The 26,735-nt window shown below is 47.7% G+C and overlaps 1 protein-coding gene and 1 non-coding gene across 7 annotated transcripts in view; one reads left to right on the forward strand and one right to left on the reverse strand.

The window, feature by feature from the left end:
• Nucleotides 1–8,951, forward strand: part of ATP6V0A1 (ATPase H+ transporting V0 subunit a1) — a 68,337-nt gene extending 59,386 nt beyond the window's left edge. For all 6 annotated transcript variants that reach the window (XM_060255329.1, XM_060255331.1, XM_060255332.1 and 3 more), the window contains one exon: nucleotides 7,244–8,951. In XM_060255329.1, the coding sequence (XP_060111312.1) occupies nucleotides 7,244–7,337 (94 nt within the window). In that variant the 3' untranslated portion in view covers nucleotides 7,338–8,951. The remainder of the gene's footprint in view (nucleotides 1–7,243) is intronic.
• A 3,360-nt stretch (nucleotides 8,952–12,311) lies between these two features.
• Nucleotides 12,312–12,379, reverse strand: TRNAP-AGG (transfer RNA proline (anticodon AGG)). Its single transcript has one exon. It is a non-coding gene; the product is annotated as a tRNA-Pro (tRNA).
• Between the last annotated feature and the right edge of the window lie 14,356 nt (nucleotides 12,380–26,735).

The following is a 26,735-nucleotide window of genomic DNA, read 5'->3' on the forward strand; positions in this document are numbered from 1 at the left end:
GGGGAGTGTAGATGACTGGGGGGGGAGTGTAGATGACTGGGGTGGGGGGGGGGGGAAGAGCTGCACATTCCACAGAAGGTGCCAGGGTGGGAGCGTTCGGTGTGCATGTGGGGCGAAGGAATGAATTTGGTTCCCAGCTTAGTTGGCACCAAAGCATCAGAGCTGTCTGAATAGAATGGGTTGTGTGTCTCTGCAGTTTGCAGAGAAAGGACAACATTGTGGGACATGCACAAAGTGCTCTTTAGCAAGACACCATTATTGTCCATATTCTCCCCCTTGCTTGTGAACATAACCTGTAAGGAGGTGCTGTGGATCTAGTGCAGGAGTAGACCTGTTTATTTACTTCCTTTGTATCTCATCTTTCTCCCCAGCTGGGGAGCCCAAGCTGCTTATTTTTACCCTCACAACAACCCCTGTGAGGTAGGCAAGGCTGAGAAGCGTGGATCTGGTCCGAGAGCACCCAGCAGGCTTCTGAGGCAGGAGTAGGGATTCAGACCATGGCCTCTCAGCTCCTAGTCCTCTGAGCCCTGTCTTCACTGGCCCCTGTAGTCTCTCGCTGTTCTAAGCAGCAAATGGAAGCCTGCCACTTGGGGGAGGGGGGCATTGCATGCGCTGGGTCGTATTTCCAGACATCATGTTCCCTGGATCGCTGGCTGGCAATTCATAAATGTTCCTGGGCTGGGCTGCAGCTCGTTCATTGGAAGGCAATGAAACTGAGACAAGAAGCCCAGCCCGCCCCCCCCATCCCCCCCACCACCACCCCTCAGCTGCACACTGTGAAATTTCTTGCCTGCCTTTGGATCACGCAATGCCTGTTGCACAGGCACGGGGCTTGGAACTTCCAGCTCTTCTCTTTAGTGGCAACCAGACTGGTACCTGAAAGGTATAGTTAAATGCCTCCATTCCTGCGTTGCCACTCTGCGAAACAGTTGAGGTGGACCAAAAGGCACACAGCTGTTTCCAGCCTGCGACCTCAACCGATGCTCCCTGGCTTGAGGCGGGAGGACTGCCAGCCTGGCGGCACGATTGGCATTTCTCACCGTGGCGGGGGAGGCTGTTTGCCGTGCAAGGGGTGTGGGCGGATTAGTGGGTGTGTGGAAAACAGGCATAGGCAGCCACGGGCAGGTGTAGTTCTCTGCCCACTCTCTCTGCAATGTGCTCTAGCATTTCCCCCTTCTTAGTATATTTAAGAGGCTGCACGCATGGAATGTTACCCTGCAAGGTGACATCTGGGAAAGGGGCATTTCTGATGCCTGGCCTTGAGTGCCCCGCACTTTCATTAGAAGGCTAGGTTGACGTGAGAGCCGGTTTGGTGGTATAGTTAAGTGCGCGGACTCTTATCTGGGAGAAACGAGTTTGATTCCCCACTCCTCCACTTGCAGCTGCTGGAATGGCCTTGGGTCAGCCATAGCTCTCATAGACCTTCTTCCCCTGTAGTGGTTAAGTGTGCAGACTCTTATCTGGGAGAACCGGGTTTGATTCCCCACTCCTCCACTTGCAGCTGTTGGAATGGCCTTGGGTCAGCCATAGCTCTCGTAGGAATTGTCCTTGAAAGGGCAGTTGCTGTGAGAGCCCTCTCAGCCCCACCCCCCTCACAGGGTGTCTGTTGTTGGGAGAGAAGATATAGGCGATTGTAAGCCGCTCTGAGACTCTGATTCAGAGAGAAGGGGTGGGGTATAAATCTGCAGTTCTTCTTCTTCTTGACTGGTTGCAGTCTTCAAGCAACAGACCTGCCTGCTGCTGCATCCCGCGTTTGGAGTCATGTGAGCTTTTCAAAGCTCTGGTTTGGGGAAAAGACTGAGTCACAGGAAGAGCTCCTCTGGTGCAGCACTTTATCGGAATGCCAGCCTCCGGGTGGAACCCCCTGGAAATTACGCTCATCTCCAGCCTGGTAAAGATCAGTTCCCCCAGAGGAAATGGCTGCTTTGGAAGGTGGACTCTGTGGCATTGCACCCCACTGAAGTCTCTGTCTTCCCAGGCTCTGTCCTGAAATCTTCAGAGCTGGCAGCCCTAAACCTCCCCCCCCCCAAACTTCCTGCTGGTGGTTGAAGGGGGGGGGCAGCAACCCTATTTGGGTAGCCACAGAGGCACCTTTTAAAATGTAAATTCTTCAGGGGCACCTCTAAAATGTACAGTCTTTGTCAAATGCGCAGCTGATCAATGTCAGGAGAATTGCAGCACACTCAAATTGCAGAAACTGGAGGTTGTGAAAGCAGAGACAGAAAGAGTAAAGCCTGTACCTCCCCCCCCCACCAAAAAAAAAAAAAAGAAAGAGTCCACGTTAATCTTGGGCACTGGCTTGATAACTAAAACAATACTGTGCAGTTTGCAAACTTAACAAGCACTGTGTTCACTAGGAGCGCTTTAAAAGGCCCCTCATCTCTCACAGTCACAACCCCCCCTCCCCCGCATCTCTATCTGCAGTGGTGGGATAGGAATACAGGCTTACCCTGCAGTGCCGTTGTAAAAATCCGCTGTGATCACACTTTTGAGCGCAGAAAGCACTTTGCAAGTGCTTCTTGCTGTTCCTTTCCATGTTTTGGCTGTGCCACTTTCGAATGCAAGAGGGGGGCGGGGCGCTTGGATCAAATATATCCATCCTAGCAGAGAAGAAGCTGGCTTTGACGCTGTCCTCTGTCTCCAGATTTGCTAGTTTTGTTTATGGATCAAGCATTTTGTTTCACAGGGCAGTGATGCTGCTGTATTCTTGATACTTTGCATGGGGGGGGGGGGCATCTGTGGGAGCACTTCCGGAGTCCTGGCCCTGCTAGTAGACCTCCTGGGTTTTGCCCACTGTGCACCACTGAGTGTTGGGCTGGATGAGCCATTGGCCTGGTCCAACATGGCTTCTCTTATGCTCTTACGTCATGTGAGCCCCCCCGCCCCCCAAATATGCAAGCGTTTATAACCTTCCATGAAAACAGGTTGTAAGCCAAGCCTGACTGGTGCAAGTGGGCAGGGCTCTTTCGAACGGGAGAGGGGAATCCTCTGAAAAAGGCCAGCCTGACCTTTTGCAGTCTTTTGGGGAGGCATTTCTGTTTACCTGTGGCACTGTTGGCACTGTCGACGGCAGTCTTGGCTGCCACTCACTTCTGCTTTTGTCCCGCTGCAGTTGCAAGAAGGATGTTTGTTGTCCCCCAAGAGCCCTAGCGTTTGAAACATTTAGCCCTGATGGGTTTTTGTTGCAAATCTCTCTTTTCTCATCTCTGCCCCTCCCGCCCCTCACAGCTGGTAGGCCAAAGGGACGGAAAATGTTTCTCACCGCAGGGCTAGGAGAGAAGCACGAGGCTTGTTTTCCTAATGAATCATGAGGTTTTTCTTTCCATGTTTGGTGCCTGTTTGTGATCAGGCAGCCGTCCAGCGCCGCTCACTCCACATTCTGAGTTCATTAGTGGAAACGGCAGCGTGGCCAGAATGCGGAGAGCGGGTGGGCGGAGGGGCTTGCCAGCATCCTGACCCCACCCTTAAGGTGAAGATGTAGCTGCTGGTAGGAAGAAAGTTGGCTTCACTGGCCATCTTTTGGAAGGACTTCATGTTGCTTTTCTTGGTGTGGTTGTGGGGTGTGAATTGGAACAGGCAACTCTTGGCTATGGAGTTCCAGCTCTAGCCTTCGTCCCAAATGGAAGATGTTTTTTTGCCGTTCACTTTGTGACAACATATGTCTTTAGGTTTTTTGTGTTGTTTTTTAAAAATATATAATTTTAAATTTTAAAAACAACAAGAGGGAATAGGGCTACATTGTGGGGGAAAGAAGGGCAGAGGGGGATTGCTCATATGGGAACGTTTTAAAAACCTTCTCATGCATTGAAAATTATTTGGAGGTACCAATGATATATTGGATATAAGATTAGCAGTAATGCAAGTATTTTAAATATTAAAAAAGGTAGTCCCCTGTGCAAGCGCCAGTCGTTTCCAACTCTGGGGTGACGTCGCATCATGACGTTTTCACAGCAGACTTTTTACGGGTTGGTTTGCCGTTGCCTTCCCCAGTCATCTACACTTCCCCCCCCAGTCATCTACACTTCCCCCCCCAGTCATCTACACTTCCCCCCCCCAGTCATCTACACTTCCCCCCCTCCCCCAGTCATCTACACTTCCCCCCCCCAGTCATCTACACTTCCCCCCCCAGTCATCTACACTTCCCCCCCCAGTCATCTACACTTCCCCCCCCAGTCATCTACACTTCCACCCCCCAGTCATCTACACTTCCCCCCCCAGTCATCTACACTTCCCCCCCCAGTCATCTACACTTCCCCCCCCAGTCATCTACACTTCCCCCCCAGTCATCTACACTCCCCCCCCAGTCAACTACACTTCCCCCCCCCAGTCATCTACACTTCCCCCCCCCAGTCATCTACACTTCCCCCCCCAGTCATCTACACTTCCCCCCCCAGTCAACTACACTTCCCCCCCCCAGTCATCTACACTTCCCCCCCCAGTCATCTACACTTCCCCCCCCCAGTCATCTACACTTCCCCCCCCAGTCATCTACACTTCCCCCCCCAGTCATCTACACTTCCCCCCCCCAGTCATCTACACTTCCCCCCCCCAGTCATCTACACTTCCCCCCCCCCCAGTCATCTACACTTTCCCCCCCCCCAGTCATCTACACTTCCCCCCCCCAGTCATCTACACTTCCCCCCCAGCAAGCTGGGTACTCATTTTACCGACCTCGGAAGGACGAAGGCTGAGTCAACCTCGAGCCGGCTACTTGAATCCAGCTTCCGCCGGGATCAAACTCAGGTCATGAGCAGAGCTTAGACTGCAGTACTGCAGCTTTACCACTCTGTGCCATGGGGCTCCTTTGCATTTTAAATATTGACATGTAAAAAGTATACGTATCCAGCACAGAGGATATAGAACATTTTCAAAGATTTTAGAGGCTAGTTCTCCCCTCCCCCCCCCCCACAAAAAATAAAATGAAATCCGTCTGGTATTGATGTGGGTGTGCTTAGCCGGCTCAGCCGGAGAGTGTGGTTGTGCAAGGGGAGAGGCAATGGCTTTTTCTGGTGGCCCCTCAACCCAGCGTGCCAACTCTGCAAAACCGCCTTGTGCAGCAGCTACTCAAAGGTCTTTTGGGAGGGGAGAGGGGGAAGGCCTGTGCTGCCTGTGTTGGAGCCAGCATGCAGTATTACCGCTTGGCTAAGACCAGTCAAGCCTGGGTGTGAAGGCTCACAATCAGGGGTCGTTTGTAGATAAATAGGTGGCGGAGCTCATTAGCATACCCCCAGCCAAAAGCAACCCGACGCAAGAAAGGAGATCCCTGGGCGAGTGAGGCCTGCTTCGGCTAGAGATCCAGCCAGCCCAAGCAAGCCTTGCTCACCTGGGGCTCTCCTTGGCCGCTGCCCCCCAGTCAAAAGGCCAGCAAGCCACCCATCACCCCAAATCACATAGGAAGTAGAGAAAGGGTGGCGGGGGCTTCTCCAGGGGTTAATGAGGGCTGCTGGGGGGTGTGGCGAAGCCCCTGTTGGCTGGCTGCCCGCTCTCCTAATCCAGGGATTGTTATGCAGCTGCACCTACTATTCAACGGACAAGGTAGGTGAGGAGGAAGAGGGGAAATCCTCAGATTGAGCTCCTGCTGAAACCGAGGCCTGCTCACAATGACAAAACAAACAAGACAAGCTCCCCTATGCCCTGTACTGAGCTGCTTAGAGGACGAATGGGAAGACAGATATCTAGAACCCTTTTTCTACATGATTTCTCCCCTTCAGCCGAAGAGCTCTTCCCTGTTTCATCCTTGTTAAGGCAGGTTAGGCAGTTTGAGATCCACTAGTCCAGGGTCAGGCAGCAAACTTCACGGCAGGTGGGGGTTTAAACCTTGGGTGCCGCTTTTGATCCATTACGCCACACTGACCAGCACACCCCTCTGTGTATCCAGAGGGAAACTGGAAGCGGAGGTGTTTGGGGGGCTGTGGATTACAATGTGGGGACTCCTGAAAGATGCCTGCTGGAAATGGAGTACTCTCGTGAGGCAGAATCCCCTTCCTCGTGTCTGAGGCTGCTCTGTTTTACTCAGAACTCCCACCTGTAATTGTTTGGGGTTTTTTTTTAAAGCAGGTTCCTAGCCATCTTTGGAACTCAGGGGGAGAGCTGGCTTCCTAACCTCCCAGTAACCAAGCCAGTTTGGTGTAGTGGTTAAGTGTGCGGACTCTTATCTGGGAGAACCGGGTTTGATTCCCCACTCCTCCACTTGCACCTGCTGGAATGGCCTTGGGTCAGCCATAGTTCTGGCAGAGGTGGTCCTTGAAAGGGCAGCTGGTGTGAGAGCCCTCTCCTGCCCCGCCCACCTCACAGGGTGTCTGTTGTGGGGGAGGAAGGTAAAGGAGATTGTGAGCCGCTCTGAGACTCTTCGGAGTGGAGGGTGGGATATAAATCCAATATCTTCATCTACCTCACAGGGTGTCTGTTGTGGGGGAGGAAGGTAAAGGAGATTGTGAGCCGCTCTGAGACTCTTCGGAGTGGAGGGCGGGATATAAATCCAATATCTTCATCTACCTCACAGGGTGTCTGTTGTGGGGGAGGAAGGGAAAGGAGATTGTGAGCCGCTCTGAGACTCTCCGGAGTGGAGGGCGGGATATAAATCCAATATCTTCATCTACCTCACAGGGTGTCTGTTGTGGGGGAGGAAGGGAAAGGAGATTGTGAGCCGCTCTGAGACTCTTCGGAGTGGAGGGCGGGATGTAAATCCAATATCTTCATCTACCTCACAGGGTGTCTGTTGTGGGGGAGGAAGGGAAAGGAGATTGTGAGCCGCTCTGAGACTCTTCGGAGTGGAGGGCGGGATATAAATCCAATATCTTCATCTACCTCACAGGGTGTCTGTTGTGGGGGAGGAAGGGAAAGGAGATTGTGAGCCGCTCTGAGACTCTTCGGAGTGGAGGGCGGGATATAAATCCAATATCATCTTCTTCTTAAAAGGAAGCATTTAGCCCCGGGGCTTAGAGCTGACCTTAAAGGGACGTTCCAAGTATTGGGGACAGGACCTTGTCCACCCTTCGTCACACAGCCTTCTCTGCTCTTCTATGTCTGTGTCTGTAGCAGCGTCAGTCTTTTTAGAAGGGCAACCTGGACAGGGTTTTGGCTTTCTGAAATAACACATGGCCAGTGGGGGAGCATAGAAATCATTAAGTGAAAGGGCTGTTTGTCACGCTTGAGTCCTAAATCTGCCTTTGACACGTCTGCTGAGGCTGCAACTGATGGTTGTTTACTTCTTGGGTGTTTGGTTTTTTTTTTGTCTCACCAGGGTGGAATTCCAGAACAAGTTCTACACCGGCACCGGGTTCAAGTTCCTCCCTTTCTCCTTCGACAGCATCCGTGATGGGAAGTTTGATGACTAGACTTCAGACGCTCGGTTCGGAGCGTGGCAGTAAAACCCGGATTTCCTCCTGCATGCGTTCGTGTGCCTGAGTTAAATGCTCTGAAATTGTGTAGTTCTCCTGTTGTGAAAATGACCTGTTTTCCCCCCCTGAAAGCTGTGCAGAAGACCTATAAGGAGACCCCGGAACTTAGAAGCAGTTGTGGAAATTCTGCATTCAAGTCTCCTCAGCAGGGCCTGGGCAGAGGGCAGTGTTGGCTGCTTCCGGATGGATGTCCAGAAAAGGGAAGAATATCCTCAATCACCCCAGGACTTCTACCGTGGTGCAGCCATCCCATTTCCTGCACGTGGGCTAGCAGAAAGCAGTCAGCTGGGTTCCAAAATTCTAGTCCTTTGTGTGCCACCACGCTGGGAGGAGGGACACTTTTAACACTGCATAAAACTTCTGTTGGCAATACAAGGAAGTCTGTTTTCCCCACATGCTTGTTTTGCTGCTTCTCATCCCGTTCCCTAAATACCACCTCCCGTTTTTTCTTCATAGGCAGAGATCTGACCAAGGGTGGGGCATTGTGGATCTCTGCTACAGGCCAGTCAGTCGCTTGTAGAAGCATTCTGCCATCTTTACCAGAGTCTCCGCCGTGCCTTCCCTTGATTAAGTCACTCACTGCAAGAAAGCGTATTTGGGGTGGGGGTGGGGAACGGGAGCGGCAGAACGGGTGGGGGGGGGCTCCCACAGGCATCTGCCACATGGCCCTGCCACTTAGGGCACGCTGTCCCCACCCACGCCCCTTCCACTTTGTGCTCAGTCTCTGCACCGCACATGAAACGCTGTCCCCAAATCCCCTCTCTGTGCAACATCCCCCATCTTGTGTGGGAGGAAGAAGCCTCTGGGAATCCTGGCCTGGAAAGGAAACCGATCTTTGGGGGCAAGTGGCCTGAATAGCGCTGCTGGAATTCTCCCTCCTCTGGCTGAAGAGGGAGGGGAGGTTGTGATGGGGTTGACCTGCAACTTGGCTCCACCCGGTTCGTTTTTCCCAAGGAAACTTTGACTCTCTCTGCAAGTTCGAACAGCTTGTTTTGTTCCGAGGAAGGAGAGGGTCTTTTCAACCTCCAGGAAGCCACCCCCACGTGACCCCGACAGCCATCTCTTGATGAGAGGAATATTTTTTGCAAGCGGAGCTGCTGCTGTTAACCACACCTTGCACTGGGAACATTCAGGCACCGGGGAGGGCTTCCCTTAGAAAACAGGAATCTCCAAAGGGCAAGCCCCTGCCTACTCTCTGGGCTCGGTGTGCTTTCTTCTAAAACGGGTGTGTGTGTGTGTTACATAGTGTGTGTGTGTGTGTGCATAGAAGTGTTTGAGAAGTGTTGAGAAGTGTTTCGCTGTAGGTGGAGGTCCTCAGGGCAGTGAACCGAAGCCAAGAGCTCATCTCTGGTCTGGTGGAGGGGAAACTGAGAAGCATACCTGCTTTTGCAGGGGACCTGTGGTATTCCCAGGGCTGGAGAAAGCAAGCAGGAGGGCAGCCTCTCCCATTGTGTTTACATGTCTTTGGACGAACCTTTAGATGTGTTGTGAAGTCTCCCTTGTTTATCCAAATCAGCCAGTCACTGTAACTATTAAACCAGTCAAACGCGATACGTACTGTGCACGGGTGTTCCTTTAGCACAAGGCTCCCCAACCTTATTGAGCCTTGGGGACATTTGGAATTTTTAGATAACGTACTGGGTGCAGCCCCAAAATGGCTACATCAGGAGGCGGGACCAGCCACAAAATGGCTGCTGCAGCTTGCTTTTAGTCACTCCATGAAGATCCACAGCTGCCAAAGCAACATGTGGAAGAATCTGCACAGACAAGCAAATCTCCAGTGGCCAATCAGAAGCCTTTCTCAGCAGAAGCCCTCCTTGGCCCCACCCACTTTCTAAAAACATTTGGTGGGCTCCAGGAAAGGTGTCGGGGCACTGTGGCCCTCACTGGCTCCATGCTGGAGATACAAGGAAGGGCCAAACTGTGGCTGCTCCACATAAAAGGAAATCCATTCTGTAGCCTGGCTCTCCAAAATCAGGGACATGGAAAGCCAAAATATGTGAATCCTGCAATTTTTAAAAACCAGCTGACATAAACTCTAATGGGGAGGGAAGAAGAATGCTTAGACCTTATCCCAGCCCCTGGAATCTTAGTTCAGCCATCCTTTGGACTATCTGAAGACAATGTATCTTAGAAGCCATAGTAGGGAAAAGGGACAAGTTACCTTTCTTGTCTCCAAGCAGCTACAAAACTAGTTAGCGTTTTCTGTGCCGCTTGTCCCAAGTGGGGTTGCATCAAGGTTGTTCTGTCCCACCCACCCACCTCTAAAAACAGCCCCCATTTTATGGTTGGGTGACTCACAGCACCCTCTAGACTAGCCAACTTCCAGTGTGAGCATTAAGAGGCAGGAGTTTTCAGCAGTGACTCTTCCCTTCGTCCTTTGGCTCTCCTGTGTTCTGCCATATGTTGAACAACAGCTTCGCAACTTGCTCTGGGAGAGCCTGCTGTATTATTTTGCAGAGGCCTTTCCTCCCTTGTGGGTGGTAGTTTCTCTTTCTAATGCCTGTTATAGATTACTGCCCCCAGGTCACCAGTTTTTGCACCCTGGCTGACTGCCTGGATCTGTTTGCTCAGCTACAAAGAAGATGAGACGGGGGCAGTGGGAGAGAGAAAGAGTAAGTTTAGAGGTGGGGAGTAAACCCAAAATACCAAACCTCTGATTCGTGGCACGCTGGAGTTAGCTGCATCTTGTTTTTGGCCAGAAGTGCCTCCTTCAGATGACCAGAACTTTGCCTTGGATGCCAGTTTGGTGTAGTGATTAAGTGTGCGGACTTTTATCTGGAAGAACCAAGTTTGAATCCCCACTCCTACACTTGCACCTGCTGGAATGGCCTTGGGGCAGCCATAGCTCTCCCAGAACTCTCCTTGAAAGGGCAGCTTCTGGGAGAGTTCTCAGCCCCACCCACCTCAAAGGGTCTTTGTTGTGGGGGAGGAAGGTAAAGGAGATTGTAAGCCGCTCTGACCCTCCGATTCAGAGAGAAGGGCAGGGTATAAATCTATGGTCATCTTCATCTTCTTTGGCACCCTGCTCCAGTTTGGTATAGTGGTTAAGTGTGTGGACTCTTACCTGGAAGAACTTGGTTTGATTCCCCACTCCTGCACATGGAACTGCTGGAGTGACCTTGGGTCAGCCATAACTCTCAGAGCTGTTCTTTCAAGAGCAGTTCTCTGAGAGCGCTCTCAGCCCCACCTGCCTCACACAGAATGTCTGTTGTGGGGAGAGGAAGGGAAAAAGAAGATTGTAGGCCACTCTGAGACTCCGAGTGAAGGGCAAGGTATCCGTCCAATCTCTTTTTCTGACCTGTGATGCACCCCAGGGTGGCACAGATGTACTTTTCCCGTGTACACTCTTCACTGTACCTCCACCTGCAAAAAGAGGTAGAAGGAAGGAGAAAGAGGTTTTTCTGTTGTGGCTGGAGCCAGCCCAATTATTAAAAGAATCTGTCAGGGAGCCTGGAGAGGAGATGGAACAGCTTGCACTATCCCGAGTGCCGGGAAGGGTTTTGCAATGTTGGATCGCTTCCCGCGTGCCGACTGGATCTGTTACAGAGTGTGGGAGGCGGGGGCGGATGGCAGTTAACGCTGGGCTGACTTTTGCAAACTACAACAGAGGAGGCAAGCTTGGGTCTAAGCTGTACCTCTGCAGGTGGAAACGCTAGAGGGACCAGTTGGAGTCCCAGCAGAAGTCAACTCAAAATGAGTCTTCTCCTCCCCGCAGCGCCAATATATTTTGGTAGAGGTGGATGGAGATGTCACAGCCTTTCGCACGCCACGGCTCTTCACTCCTCCTGTGCACAGTGGGGAATCGAATGTGGTGTAGTGGAGAAGAGCAGCAGACTCTAATCTGTCGAGTGGAGTTGGATTCCCCACTTCTCCCCATGAAGCCAGCTGGGTGACCTTGGACCTGTCACGGTTCTCTCGGAGCTCTCTAACCTTACCTATCACAGGGTATCTGTTGTGGGGAGAGGAGGGGAAGACGACCGTAAGCTGTTTTGACACTCCTTATGGTAGGGGAAAGTAGTGTGTAAATATATCTCTGCCGTCTGAAGATTCACTTCATGCCGCTAGTCCATGAAATAGCAAATGTCCTATTAATCAACAGTGACCCCATGGGTTGGTGTCGTGCTGCCCTCTACTGGTGAATTCAAGCAAAAGAAGTTGCATTTCCTCGGGTAACCTTTGCAGCCTGGAAGGTGGGGGGAGGCGTCGAAAAGAGATGTTGATTTCCCAGGGCGAGCTGTAGATTGAAAGCAGGGAAAGGGGGATAAAGACATTCCACGTTTAAGATAGCCTGGATATTTTCTCGATAGACTTAAAGCCTGCAGTGATTTCTCTTGGTAACTGTAGTCTTTTTGTTTTGTTGCTAAGGGGCCTGAATAGCTCAGGCTGGCCTGATCTCATCAGATCTTGGAAGCTAAGCGAGGTTGACCCTGGGTAGTACTTGGATGAGAGACCCCCAAGGATGCTACACAGAGGCAGGCAAATCACCTGTGAATCCTTGCCCTGAAAACCATTCAGGGTTGCTGTAACTGGGCTGCAACTTGACCGGGCAGAAGGAAGACCCTGGTAAATAAGGTTCAAGTGCCCCTGAGTATGCATAAAGTTCCTTTCCCCCCTCCAGAGCCAAAAAAGTCTTATTTCAGTAAAAGGTGGCTTAGGATAAGTTGAACATGTGTGCTAGTTTGCACAGGGGATGTTTGGTTATCTGGCTGATTATTGTGTGGAAACCGATGTTCTGAAGCCTTGCTTTGAGATCACATTTGGAGATGCAACATATGAACATATATGAAGCTACCTTATACTGAATCAGACCCTTGGTCCATCAAAGTCAGTATTGTCTTCTCAGACTGGCAGCGGCTCTCCAGGGTCTCAAGCTGAGGTTTTTCACACCTATTTGCCTGGACCCTTTTTTGGAGATGCCAGGGATTGAACCTGGGACCTTCTGCTTCCTAAGCAGATGCTCTACCACTGAGCCATCCGTCCCTCCAACACAAAATGCTCCACTCTGGCCTATACTGGCTTATTCCACCACCACCACCCCACTCCAGACCATCATACCCTATGCAGATTGCACAATAAGAATTACTTCAGTAGGAGTATGGTTAGCTTTGCCATGTCCACATATTGGGAGTATCCGAGATAATAACATTTTAGTTGAGTCAATAAAGTCCTTTTTGTGTGTGTTGTTATGTAAGTGTGTGTGTGCATGCCTGGAAGTCATGGTTGACTTCTAGCGATTCCTAATGGGGCTTGGACATTCAGAGAGGTGGCTTGCTATTGCCTGCTTCTGCATCCCAGCCCCGGTATTCCTTGGTGGTCTCCCATCCAGTTACCTGCCAGGGTCAGTCCTGCTTAGCTTCTGAGATCTGACAAGATCAGGCTTGCCTGGGTTGCCCAAGTCAGGGCCCAATAAAGTACTTCTTGGCTGCAATCACACCAAATAAAGGCCTAATAAAGTATTTCTTGGCTGCACACACCAAATAATGTACTTTCAATCTATGTTCAGTTCACTTTCCAACTGGATTTTTCCAGTTCACACAGTGAAATCATTTGAAAGTGGACTGAAAGTGCATTATTTTGCATGTGTACATATGGACATATGAAGCTGCCTTATACTGAATCAGACCCTTGGTCCATCAAAGTCAGTATTGTCTACTCAGACTGGCAGTGGCTTTCCAGGGTCTCAAGCTGAGGTTTTTCACGCCTATTTGCCTGGACCCTTTTTAATTGGAGATGCCAGGGATTGAACCTGGGACCCTCTGCTTCCCAAGCAGATGCTCTACCACTGAGCCACCGTTCCTCCCCTTGTATTCACAGCCCTTGCATGATAACCCTGTCAAGAACAAGTGACCCACTAGCCCAAATGTATATGGTACTTTTTTTTTTAAATACAGCAAATACATACATTTCAAGAAATGTAATGACAGTGGAGTCACCAAAGCAGATGAATGAGAGTACAAAATCTAAAATAAATGGCAAGAAGGTCCAAGAATGAAAAGAGCTTGAGAGGTCACAGTTGCTCCATTGGTTTCAGCAATGTGGCAGGACCGTTTTGCATGTAAAGTTTCAGCACACCCCAAACCAAAGGAGACCAGTGCATGTTTTGCAGCTTCCTCACACTAGAGTGGAATTGTTTCTAGAGCTGTGAGAGATGCGACCTGTACATTAGAAGCAAGACATCGTGGTGAGTTAGGCTGTAGTTCTGAAGCAAATGGACAAAAATGGTTCACTGACAAAAATTTCACATCTGAAAACTGAGTCATTGTGCTATAACACACTCCTTGGTTACAAAAAACCATCTGGGTTCCTTCAACCCCAGTGCTTGAATGATATGAATTCATGAAAAGCTAAAAAGCTCCTTTGCACTCATTGGCCCTCTTTGGCCTGGCTGGCTTGAATGGCGTTCTGAAGTAAGCCATTTCACAGCTCGTACTGGGTCCCCAAGACCTGTGAAAGTCTTACCAGGGCTGTCAAACATAAGACCCAGGAGATGAAACCAGCCCATTTGGGGCTCTTACCTGGCCCACGAGCAACTGGTAGGTATGAAAATGTAAGGTACTCCCCCTTTTATGGTATCTTTTTTGGAGGAAAAACTAACCTTGCATATGAATAAATACATTTATTGGGTTTTTTGTGGGTTCCCCAGTAAATCAGTTGCTTTCACTGCTAGAAGTGAATTGCTTTTGTTTGTATTTTGAGTAAAAAATAATAATACGTTTTTATTTATACCCCGCCCTCCCCGCCGAAGCAGGCTCAGGGTGGCTTACAGGACATGGTGGATAGAACATGATAGAACAATAAATACAACATAACCATTAAAATACGTTTCCTAAAAACAGCGATTAGATTAAAATTTAAATTACAGTATAAATTAATGGTGCTACATTCTTAATATACATGAAAACATAGCTTATTGATGCGATGGTTCCATCTTAATATGCCAGCTGGAGAAGGACGGTTTTGCAAGCCCTACGGAACTGATTAAGGTCCTGCAGGGCCCGCACTTCCTCTGGCAGCTGGTTCCACCATTGGGGTGCTGTTATCAAGAAGTTTGGCCTCCTTGTTGATTGGCTTTGCCTGTTCCTTCATAAAATTTATATCTCTGGTTCTTGGTATTACATTTTCTGGCACACAAGGCCCGGCCTGACAAAGTGACATTTATGTCAGATCCTGCCTTCGTAACAAATGAGCTTGAAACATCTGACTCACACCAATGCTGCAGCTCAAGCACGTTTCCTGATCGTACGCAAGGTAAGGCTGTTCACCAACTTGTAACACCAAGTGATGAGCCTGGGCTAGTGTCTGATCTATGTGGGCTTGGATTCCGTGACTGATGCTCCTGGTTATGTAAATTGCCCCTTCCCCCCCAGTGTAAGAACGTAAAGAATAGCACTGCTGGATCAAGCCAATGGCCCATCTAGTCCAGCACCCTGATTGCAAAAGTGGTTAGTTGGGTACCCCAGGGAGCACCTCACAAGTTGGGTCTGTGGACTCAGCAGCCAGAAATCCCGTTCTGCTATTGTGGCCGACAGCCAGCAATAGATCAGTCCTCCACAAATTCGTCCGGCTCTCTTTTAAATCAGTATAAAGCAGTGGCCAGTGCCACACCTAATGGAAGGGGAGAACTGTTTGTCTTGAGTTTATTTACTGCATTTGTACCCTGCCTCTCTCTCCAGTGGGGCTCCGAAACAGCTTACATCTTCCTTTTCCCAATTTTCCTCACAACAGCCCTGTGAAAAGGTTAGGTTGAGAGGGTGTGACTGGCCCAAGGCCACCCAGCAAGCTTCCAAGGCAGAGTGAGGATTAGAACCTAAGTCTCCCAGATACACTCTTAACCACACTGGCTGACATGGCTGTACTGCTAACCAGTGTCATTGGGCAACACCACGTTCTAGTATTAGAACAGGTAAACTTGTTTTCTGGAGGGCTGGTTTGGTGTAGTGGTTAAGAGCAGTGGACTCTAATCAGGAAAACCGGGTTTGCTTCTCCACTCCTCCTCTGCATGCAGCCAGTTGGGTGACCTTGGGCCAGTTATAGTCCTCTCTGAGTGGTTTTCTCAAGAGCAGAGCTCTCAGAACTACTTACCTCACAGGGTGTCTGTTAGTGAAAGGGAAGGCGATTGTAAACTGCTTTGAGACTCTGAGGGAAGGGTGGGGCATAAATCCAATCTCTTCTGTTATACATGAGGGATACTTACAAGTCAATGGGCATAGGATTGCAGGAGAAAGTCCTCAATTTGAAACCTTATCTGAGCCATAAACTCATTAGGAGGCTTTAGGCAATCAATTTAGATTGGCTCCTCCCCCCTCCAATAATATGAGTAGCACCTTACAGATGAACAAGGTTTTGGGGATAGATTGAAGTGGGCGGCGGTGTTGGTCTGAAGCGGTAGAACAAAGTAGGAATCCAGTGCCTGATTCCTCATCTGGAAGTGTGCTTGGAGCACACGAAAGCTTACATTCTGAATAAAACTTTGTTGGTCTTAAAGGTGCTACTGGACTCCTACTAAGGTTTTGGGGATACAAGCTTTTGAGGTTCAAAGCTCCCTTCATCAGACACAAGCATTGTTCTGCCTTACAGGCTTGTAAGGACAACTAGGAATCTATGTAAAGCCTTTAGTGCACTTTACAGAAAGGCAAAGCAAGATTACTTACTTTATGGAGATATCTAATGCACACCTTTACACATTAAAATTTCAGAACATAAGGATGCTACCTCAAAGAACGGGTATGCATTTGTGAAACAAAAATTGAAGGCCAAATGACAGGAAACGTTCCTATCATCTGAACATACAATATTCAGTGGCTCTCTGAGCATATGCACAGCATCTTTCTGGTTGAGAATTCCTCCCCTGGCCTCTGGACATGTAGAATGTAGAACCCTGGGGGGCCAAAATCAGTGTGAGTGACTTCAGACAGACTTTTTAAAAGAAGGCAATAAAAAAAGAACCTTGTGGTTTAAAGACTCACAGGTTTATTGTGGCATAAGCCGTCATGGATCATCTGATAAAACAGGTTTTACATCATGAAAACCTGGCCACAAAAACAAAACATAACACCTGGTTCACATATGCAAGAAATTCTGACAGGGTCTCCAACTTGGAACTTTCCTTTGCATGAAGAACTGCACATATAAGGAAGGCAGAGGATACTGTAGTAAAAAGGGAGGTGATATATACAATAAACATTGCAATAGGCTACAATACTATCCCTTACAGAAGCAACCTCCAGAGCTGTTCCATTATACTACTATTCTGATCCCTTTCTAAAAATAGCCTCCTGAATATTTTGTTTTGCACATTCTGTGAAAGTATAGGAATGTGGGGGTCTTTATGACTTCCTCAGGTAGGTCATTTCACAAGGGGGACCAACCACACAGAACTCCTGTGAATGGCCAGTTGCCAATCTTACCTATCGGCATCAAGGATTTCAGAATAAGCTGTGGAGTCTCGTGAGCAAAACTTTTGCACAGGGCTTTTTTGTGGAAAACCCCCAGCAGGAACTCATCTACATATTAGGTCACACCCCCTGACACCAAGCCAGCCAGAACTGTGTTCCTGTGCGTTCCTGCTCGGAAAAAAAAAGCCTGGATAATAAGTCATTATTCCATGCATATCAGATCATATTTTTCCCAAGCTATATCTTCTTGTTTTGTTTGCCATTGTATACGTATACCTTTTGACTAAGGAATGTCTTTAATATTTGTAAAATTGCCCTTTACACATGTTTTTGGTAACTATAATTTTCTTATGTGCTCCTCCTGTTTCCCATTTCCCCCGCTATTCTGTATCCCTTTAAAACTCAAATAAAACCAATTAGATAAAAAATAAATACAGGAAAATACCTGCTGTTGTAGCATTGTTGTAGTGTTGGGTTGCTGTGACAATAACCCCCCCAAAGTCCCACCTCTCCTCTGGCCTCTGAACCAATCCCTGAGATTCTAGCCTCATGCAAATCCAAATGATTGTCAGCCAGTCAGAGCCCACAGAGCTCCCCTGGGTGGGAGGAGCAAAACAAGCCTAGGTTATAAAAAGGGGAAGGATAAAACCTTCTCTCCTCAGGTAGGGGCTTGTAGGCGCTGGTTAAAACCTTCAGAAGAGCCAGGTTTTTTATTTTATTTTTTTAAAGTGTGAGTAGGTGAGGACGCTTATTTTAGGTGATAAACAACATAGTAAAAACCAAAAGCACCAGGTGTTTTCTAAAAAATTAAGGCCTATGAAGTAAAAGGGGAAAGAAACCTACACCTTTGAGGGAACCTGCATTTGGGAAACCAGGTGCAGTAAACCACCTAACCTGAGGTACATTATTCAGGGAAACGGAACAAAAATATCACCTCAATGTTTATGTACTTTCATTGGGCCTCGTTACAAAGGATTTCTACCTTGTAGGAGAAAGGTTATAGTTGCTGGCAATACTCCCTCTAAAGCTATGGAGTCCTGTGAGCAAAAATTCTACTTTGTGAGCTACGACTGGCATTAAAGTTGTGAGCTACTGCATGAATTAGTTTGCTCCGGGGCCATTTTCCCTGAGCTAAGACAAAAATGTGTGAGCTGCAGGCTAAAAATCTGTGAGCTAGCTCACACTAACTCAGCTTAGAGGGAACACTGATTGCAGGGTCCCACTGGAGAGTCACTTACTCTTATATGCTGAAATATTCCACAGTGACAGCTCCACTGAATACCTTGGTTTTTTTGGGAAACAATTAAGGGGATGGCACACACCTTCCCCCCTTGGACTCAGGTTCCTTTCAGAGTAAAACTGAATCGCTGCCCAAACTTCCCCTCCAGACTATTGTAGAGTTACCATATTTTGAAAAGCAAAATAAAGAGGATCCTTATGACAAATCTTATTTTAAACACACACACACACACACCCTCGTATTTAAGATGTGATAACTGCTAACTAGGGTTGCCAATCCCCAGGTGGGGGCAGGGGATCCCCCGGTTTGGAGGCCCTCCCCCCGCTTCAGGGTCGTCAGAAAGCGGGGGGAGGGGAGGAAAATGTCTTCTGGGAACTCTATTATTCCCTATGGAGATTTATTCCCATAGAAAATCATGGAGAATTGATCCACAGGTATCTGGGGCTCTCTGGGGGGAGCTGTTTTTTGGGGTAGAGGCACCAAATTTTCAGTATAGTATCTAGTGCCTCTCCCCAAAATACCCCCCAAGTTTCAAAAAGATTGGACCAGGGGGTCCAATTCTATGAGCCTCAAAAGAAGATGCCCCATCCTTCATTATTTCGTACGGAAGGAAGGAATTGAAAAGGCGTGCCGTCCCTTTAAATGTGAGGGCTAGAACTCCCTTTGGAGTTCAATAATGCTTGTCACAGGCTTGATCTTGGCTCCACCCCTAATGCCTCCTGGCTCCATCCCCAAAATCCCCAGATATTTCTTGAATTGGACTTGGCAACCCTACTGCTAACTTGGACTATTCCTAACCTTCCCACCCAAAAAGAGGCCATTTTCATCATTTTTTTTAAACTCCAAAAGAGGACGGACACCCCAAAAAGGCGGGACATTTCCTCTTAAGGGGCGATGGAAGGCCCAGGCTAATGGTCACAGCACAGGTTTAATTCTCTCGTAAAGAAATAATTTCCCCCGTTGTAACCTTCCGCCACCTTGTGGTCATGTTCTGCAATAGCACTACATTCGCTTGTTCGTGCAACACGCTGTCTAGAGTTCCATCATTTGCTACACCTCCCTTTCTCTTTACGCGTGCAGATAGCGGTAACCCAGTCCTGTCTAACTCCATGCCTGTCTAACGTCTACAGAATCCATTTTTTTTAACCGATGCTTTGCCTTTATGTCTTGGCGTTAGGGATACCTCCAGAAAACTGAGCATTTGGTTTGTGAAGGGATTTGGGAACTCTCCGCGCGGCTTGCAAAACTACAATTCCCATGGCTCCTTGCGAGGGCACCAATTTTTCACCCCCCCCCCCGCTCCCCAGCAAGGGCCTGGAGACGAATAAGGCCAGGGGTCCGTCGAAGGAACTCTCCGTTGAGTCAATTTCCGAAGACAAATGGAGCGCCGTTGCAACCTGCTAACAGTGGGAATTATTTCTGGCACCTGGACATGACACAGAGAAAGGTTAAATTTCCACTTTGCAAGGTTTTGTAGAGCCAGCGTGAGGTGATTAGAGGTTTTGCACTAGGTTCGACTCCCCACTCTGTTGTGGATGCTGGTTAGGGTCCCGTGGCCCCTCACCTCACAGAACAAAGTTTGAGTGGCATCTTTAAGACCAACATCTTTAAGTGGCATCTTTAAGACCAACAAAGTTCAATTCTGGGTATAAGCTTTCTGAAGAAGTGTGCATGCACACGCAAGCTTTTACACAGAATAGTATCTGAAAAAGTGTGCATGTACACGTAAGCTTATACACAAAATGGTATCTGAGGAAGTGTGCATGCACACGAAATCTTATACCCAGAATTAAACGTTGCTGTTGTGAGTATAACACAGACGAAGGAAGACTGTCTTCAACTGTTTTGGCCTTTGTTGGGTATAAACGTAAGGCAGGGAGGAAAAATATTTTATTCTCTAAAGCTTATATTTCATTTATCAGATTGTTACGACCAACAGCCAAATCAAATACAATTGAGCCACGCCGGTTTGCCAGAATGAAATTGTAAGCAAAACAAAGGTCAGCAGCTGAATCCCTTTTGATTGTAGTAAAGAATACAATAGTCGCAGAATGAAAAAAAAAATGCAATATACTTATTTACTTACTTTCCTTTTCAGAGCTCCTATGACCAGACGATCTTGAGCAATGAGTACAAGAATGATATAATATCCACAAAAGAAAAATATGCTAGACAGAAATTTAGCAACCAAGTACTTTGTATTTGGGTCACTGTCTGGCAACAGATAAGGAATATTATCCCCTAGAATTGTATTAAGCAAATAGTGTGTTAAAAGTGGTGAGATCCAACAGCTTCTAAAAACTGTTTTTAAAGCCCCCCCACAATATTCCAATATAATGTAATTCAATACAGGTGTGACTTTCTCACACCCTCCCCAACAAACAAACCCACCTTCCATTTTCACTTGTTTTAACCAGATTCATTCTGCCCACCTCTTAACATATTCCCAGAGATTCAAGTGCACCAAGTGATTACTTTTAAGTGGATCTCTGCTCAACTAGATGTCCCAGGTTATTACTTAATTAGGATTTTTTTTTTGCGTGGGTGGGGGGACTTTTTTTTTTTTGCTATAGACATTCCTTGGGCTCTAGCTAGGGCTGCTACATCCCAGAATTTCACAGACTCTAGTTATTTAAGTGTCTTCATTTGGCCCAGATTCTAAGCACCAAGTTTTACATTTTATATTTTTAAAAAAGGTTTTGGCCCTCATGATTTGATGGCAGCTGCATATTATCATTAGATATTGCACTTACTGCACTGTTTGACATCATGAATTGCAATTGCATCAGGTTGCCGACCTAGGAGAATCCTAGGTGAATGTCTGCTACTGTGCAATAGCCCAACGATCGGGGAACATAGCCAAATACCTGGGGAAATGAACACTGATCCCTTTGGAATGATACTCCTCTCTTGTTTGGATTAATTTTTTAAGTTGTCAAAATGCTTTTCATACATTCACTTAGGAATCCCTGCAACAACCTGTAAAGCGAGCCATTGGAATCATTTATTTAACCTGCATTAGGGACTGAGGTATACCAGTTTACTTAAGGCCATACAAGAGCAAGGGGGAATGGTCGTCTTGAAATAATAAACCAATTAGAGCAAATTACTGCTGTGATTGACACGACTGGGAAGACCCCTTCCTTTCTTTCCCAGACTATATGTATTGGCCTATAGGATTTTTCTACTTCCCTTTTCTTATCAGTCATTGCCTGGAGTTGTGCTGTCATTGGCCAGTTTCTTAGAAACCTTGAGAAGGGAATAAGGTTATTTAAGGAAACAGTATCTGCCCAGGCTAGGTTGGAGACAATGTATTTGAAGAACTGAGTTTTAGCAGCAGCAGGTTAGTAGAGCAGTAGTTAAAGCAGTAGTACAAGTATACTTCAGCCCTGGCACTTCACATCAATATCAGTTTTGGAAAATTCAAAACAGCAGTAATAGGTCAGTGCCTCTGGGCATGCACAGAATCCCTACACACAGGTTGTTGCTCAGAACTCAGTGTTGAAGCATGAGCTTGATCATTTCTAAATGGGACCTGAACTGGAGTTTCACTGAGTTTGGAGCAGGTCTGTGTGAAAAAGATGCAGTTCAAAATTTGTCTTTGTTTCAGTTTGTAAAGTGATGCATTTAGAGCTTATGGCCATTCCGGTGTGCCTTGATTTGAATCTGGCACGTTTATGAGGTTTAGCTTTGGATGATCATGTTCTTATTATGTCCAAAGGTTCACAAGCATCTGTCATGGCCTGGTTCCAGTTGGTCAGGGAAAAGGGCCCTGTGTGATGGTCAAGAGCAGGAGTGACTGGATTGTGACTTAGGAGCCACATGTGGCTCTTTCACACGTATTGCATGGCTCTCAAAGCCCCCAATTTTCCCATCAGCCAGCCTGCATAAGGCATTTCTCTCTTTGAATCACTTCTTCAAGCCAGCCAGCAGCTTGGAGAATGCATTTAAAGTTGCTTTCTTTCTACTTCCCTCTCTCTCCCCATCCATTTTCCTTCCTTCCAGTTCTCAAACATCTGAAGTTCATGTCTTATAGCTCTCAAACATCTGGTGTTTATTTGATGTGGCTCTTACATTAAGCAAGTTTGGCCACCCCCGGTCTAGATTTTTATCTTGCCTTTCCTTTAAGAGGCTCAGAACAGGGTTTGTGATTCTCCCTTCCTCATTTTATCATCCCAACAACCCTGTGAGGTAGGTAAGGCTGAAACAGTGACTGGTCCAAGGTCACCCAGCAAGCTTCCAAAGCAGACTAGTGATTCAAACCAGGGTCTCCTGGTTCTTGGACTGACACTCTACCCACTACAACGCTTTTTCTTTCTTTCTCGAGACAAAGGCACATGCTCTGAATGACTGACTTATTTTTACTTCACTCTTTCCAAGGCTGAGCCCTAATTCTAAAAGCAAGTTGTTTATTCTTAAAATTCATTCCCCCATATTGCCATTTTTTTTATTTACTTCATTTATTTCCTGCCTTTCTTTCCAGTGGAGACCCAGAACATCTTACAGTGGTTACTTTGAGAGCCAGCCTGGTGTAGTGGTTAAGAGTGGCAGACTCTAATCTAGGAGAACTGGGTTTGATTCCCCACTCCTTTACATGCAGCCAGCTGGGTGACTTTGGGTCAGTCACAGTTCTCTCAGAGCTGCTTTCTCAGGAGCAGTTCTCTCAGAGCTCTCTCAGCCCCACCTACCCCACAGGGTGCCTGTTGTGGGCAGGAGATTGTAAGCTGCTCTAAGACTCCAAGTGAAGGATGGGGTATAAATCCAATCTCCCCCTTCTCCTCTCCATGTTCTGCCTCACAACAACCCAGAGAGATAGGTCTGTCTGAGCATATGTGACTGGCCCCTGACCAGCTAGCACACTTCCATGGCAGAGTGGAGGAATCCTAGTCCAATTCTCTAACTCAGGGGTGTCAAACATGCAGTTCAGGGGCTGAATCAGGCCCCTGGAGGGCTCCTATCAAGCCCCCGAGCAACTGGCTGTTATATGCTTCCTTCTTCCTTTCTCTTGCTTCCTTCTGCATAACAGTTTGCCTTGCAAGGTTTGCTCAATTGCACAGGAGCTGCAAAGCAAAACCTCTATTTTCTCCTTTGGCTGAGGCTCCTCCCTTGGGGAAGAAGGCGGGGAGGAATAGCTTGCTTTGCCAGACTCCCTCAATTGCACAGCAGAGCTACTGAGCCAAGCCTCTCTTCCTTCTATTGGCTGAGAATCCTCCCCCTCCTCATCCCCTGGGGAAGGAAGGAAAGAGTTTCCTTTGTCCAGTTCTCTGGATCTCGTGGGAGAAATACAAAGAAAGCATCTTTAAGACCAATGAGTGCTAACGTTTTAAGCATGTCTTACGTTTTTAAAAATATATATTTGTGTTTGTCTGTGTTCTTTATAAAATGTATACCTCTACTAAAGGTAAAGGTAATCCTCTGTGCAAGCACCAGTTGTTTTCGACTCTTGATCTTAAGTAGGTACACCCATGGCCTGGCCTGACATGACTTGGTCCAACCCGACATGGCCCGGCCCAACAAGGTCTCATTTATGTCAGATCCGGCCCTCATAACGGATGAGTTCAACAACCCCTGCTCTAACTGTTATGCCGTGCTGCCTCAAACCGGCTCTTGTGCAAGTGCCCCAAGGAAAGAGGATTTCCCAGACAGACATGCCAACGTTTGGTCACCCCTCCCCCTGGTGCCCTCCAGTGCATCACTCTCTCTTCTCCCAGCCTGCTGGCAGGATCCACATTCACTCTTTGACAGCAGATTGTGCCTGAATGGCGGCCAGCATCCATCTGCGAGGGCAGAAAGGGAGCATTCATTTGCCTGATGTTCTCCAACAAGTGAGAGACAATCCAGACTTGGCTGTGGAAGTCAATCAGATTCTTCCTTGGTGCCCTGGGGAAAAAAAAAAGCAAAACACTACAAGCATCCTTTGGTTTCCCCCATGGACGCGGTGTTCACAACTGGCACTCTTTCCATTACAAGCCTAACATTTGTTTCGAAATGCAAGGTTCCTGTACGTTATGTCTCATGCGCCTTGAGACGCATCCTGTTTAAGGGCTGTCTTTGCCTGAGATAATCAGGCTGGGGCTTGTTTGTTTGTTTATTTTTATTTTATTTTATTTATACCCCGCCCTCTCCGCCGAAGTGAAGATGTGTATGTTTGGTAACGATACTAAACGGGGTCTTCTTTTTTAAAAAAGCTCTGTAATTCTGTGCACATTTACTTAGGAATCAGCCCTGCTGATAACGCCGTGACTTATTTTTGACTAACCACACACAGGATCAGACTGTCAGCCCTGCAGAATCTATGGAAAACCAGACACATGTATCTCCTGTACACTGCTGCTAAGCATGTGTGTGTGTGTGTGCAATGCAAAGAGAAAACGAGGCAAAAGCACATGCGCAAGGAATTACAAAATGGTTGGGCATGCACAAAATCAAGGTGTTATAATTTTTAAAAATAGGGCTTATATTTGTCAACACACAGATATATGTAGATAGGTTTTTAGAATGGCTTTTAAAATACCTGTCAAGAGCAAGGTCAGGATGTAAAGAGCTGCCATACGTTTGTTGGAATAAACATCTAAAAGGTCTCATTTATTCTTGGAGATTTTTCTTTTCACTGTGGTGGCATGAATAGCTAGTCAACTAGAACAGGGGTGGCCAAACTTGCTTAATTTAAGAGCCACAGAATAAATGACAGATGTTTGAGAGCCACAAGACATGAATATCAGACGTTTTAGAGCAGGCAGGCAGGCAGGAAGGAAGGCAAATAGATGGAGGAGAGAGGTGGAAAGAAAGCATCTTTAAACACATTATCCAAGGCACCAGCTGCTCGACTTGGAGAAGTGACAAACGCCTTCTTCAAGCCTGCTGACAGGGTAGTGGGCACTTCAAGAGCCACACGATATGTGTGAAAGAGCCACATGTGGCTCCTAAGCCACAGTTCGGCCACCCCCTGAACTAGAAGGACCCAGGTTCAAATCCACACACAGATTTTACTCTGTTCATTTCAAAGGGCTTAGGCTGGAGTAACTCTCAGTAGGATAGTGCTGAGGCTCATTTCAGCAGCCTTGGGCCAGTCGACTCATCACCTGCGGGAGCCTAAATGCAAGTCTCTTGGGAGGTTCAAAGGGACCTTGGCTAGGAGAGCAGGCTACAAATCTGGGAGAAAAATGAAATGTTTAAAAATGTGCAAGATAAACATCAACAAAGAACTTGAATACAGGCTGGATAAGCTGGGAATGAGTCTGTAGGGAGAGTCATTCTTTGCTAAATATTATTACAATGCAACCAGACATGGATTTTTAAGTATCATTGATTGTAGAGGAGGTTAAGTTGCTTAATGCTCCCATTGAAATGAGCAGGATTTAAAAGATTGTGTCTGAGTTCATGTGTACATATTGCAAGGAATGTCTAAAACGGGTAAATACCAGCATTCATACGATACATTATGCCAACCATCGGTATGCATTTTACCAACATTCCCCCAGCTTTGCAACATATTCAGGTGAATGCTGAGAATCATGTTTGAGATACCCAGATTTCTTTGTCTATTTTCTGACAAACATTGCAACATTTGTCTATGACAGACTGTGCCCATATCAAAATACCTTGAATAAAACTTGGTTGCTCTTAAAGGTGCCACTGGACTCCAACTTTGTTCTGCTGCTTCAGACAAACACGGCTACCCCCCTTGAGGCTACCAGAATGCTAGGACATTCCCCAACTCCCATTTAGTTATTTTTTACTGACTTCATTCATAACCTGCATTCCTCCCCAGTGGGGACCCCAAGGAGCAGACACCATTTCCTTCTCCTCCGTTTGATCTTTGCGACAACCTTGTGAGGTGGGTTAGGCTGCAAGTGGGTGGCTGGCCCAAGGTCACTCACTGAGCTTCCGTGGCAGAGTGGGGATTTGAACCTGGGCCTCTCAGATCCTAGTCTGAGGGTGCATTCACACTACACTAAATAATGTGTTTTGCAACTGGGTTTTTGCTATTCTTACACAGTAAAAACCCAGTTGCAAAATGCATTAGTTAGTATAGTGTGAACGTACCATGAGGCTGTGTTACCCACACTGGTTTTATTGCAGCATAGCATAAATCATATCAGAACAACATTATCTGGTATGGACATACCCTGATGCTCTGCTCTTCTTCAACTTTGCAGGTTCAGCAGCTCCAGATCAGAGGAGGAAGTATGGAGGTTCAGGGGAAAGACGGGCCCTGTACAGATGGCAGAGGCAATCGTTAAAGGATGCAAGAGCAAACTTCATTTGGCGCCAGCCAGACACATGCAGCGCTGGTTCGTTCTCAGGCAAATTCTTCTCAGAAAAGCATCTTCGGGACTTGATGCTGGCTGTGTTCCTTCTTTGCAGCGGCTGCTGCCAGAGCGGCAGATCTTTCCCAGATGATTTGATGGGGCAACCGAGGCCTGACCAGCGGTGAGCTGCTGCTTGTCCTGCCCTTGTTCCTCTGAGACAAAGCAGAGAGGAAGGATCACACTGATCAGCCGGTTTTGGAGAAGGGAGAGAGATCCGAGAAGGGATTGCAGAAGAGAATGCAGGAATCCAACGGACTGGAAAAATCACAGATCACGCGCGTACAGGGAGGGGGTGTCGGGGTGTCCTGCCATCTCGGAAGAGCCGAGCTCTGTTCTGCAGTCCGCCGGCTCTCCTCGCGCATCAGAGCATTAGTGGATGGGTCGC

The sequence above is a fragment of the Heteronotia binoei genome, chromosome 15 (genome assembly GCF_032191835.1).
Source record: "Heteronotia binoei isolate CCM8104 ecotype False Entrance Well chromosome 15, APGP_CSIRO_Hbin_v1, whole genome shotgun sequence".
NCBI classification, from domain to species: Eukaryota; Metazoa; Chordata; class Lepidosauria; order Squamata; family Gekkonidae; genus Heteronotia; species Heteronotia binoei.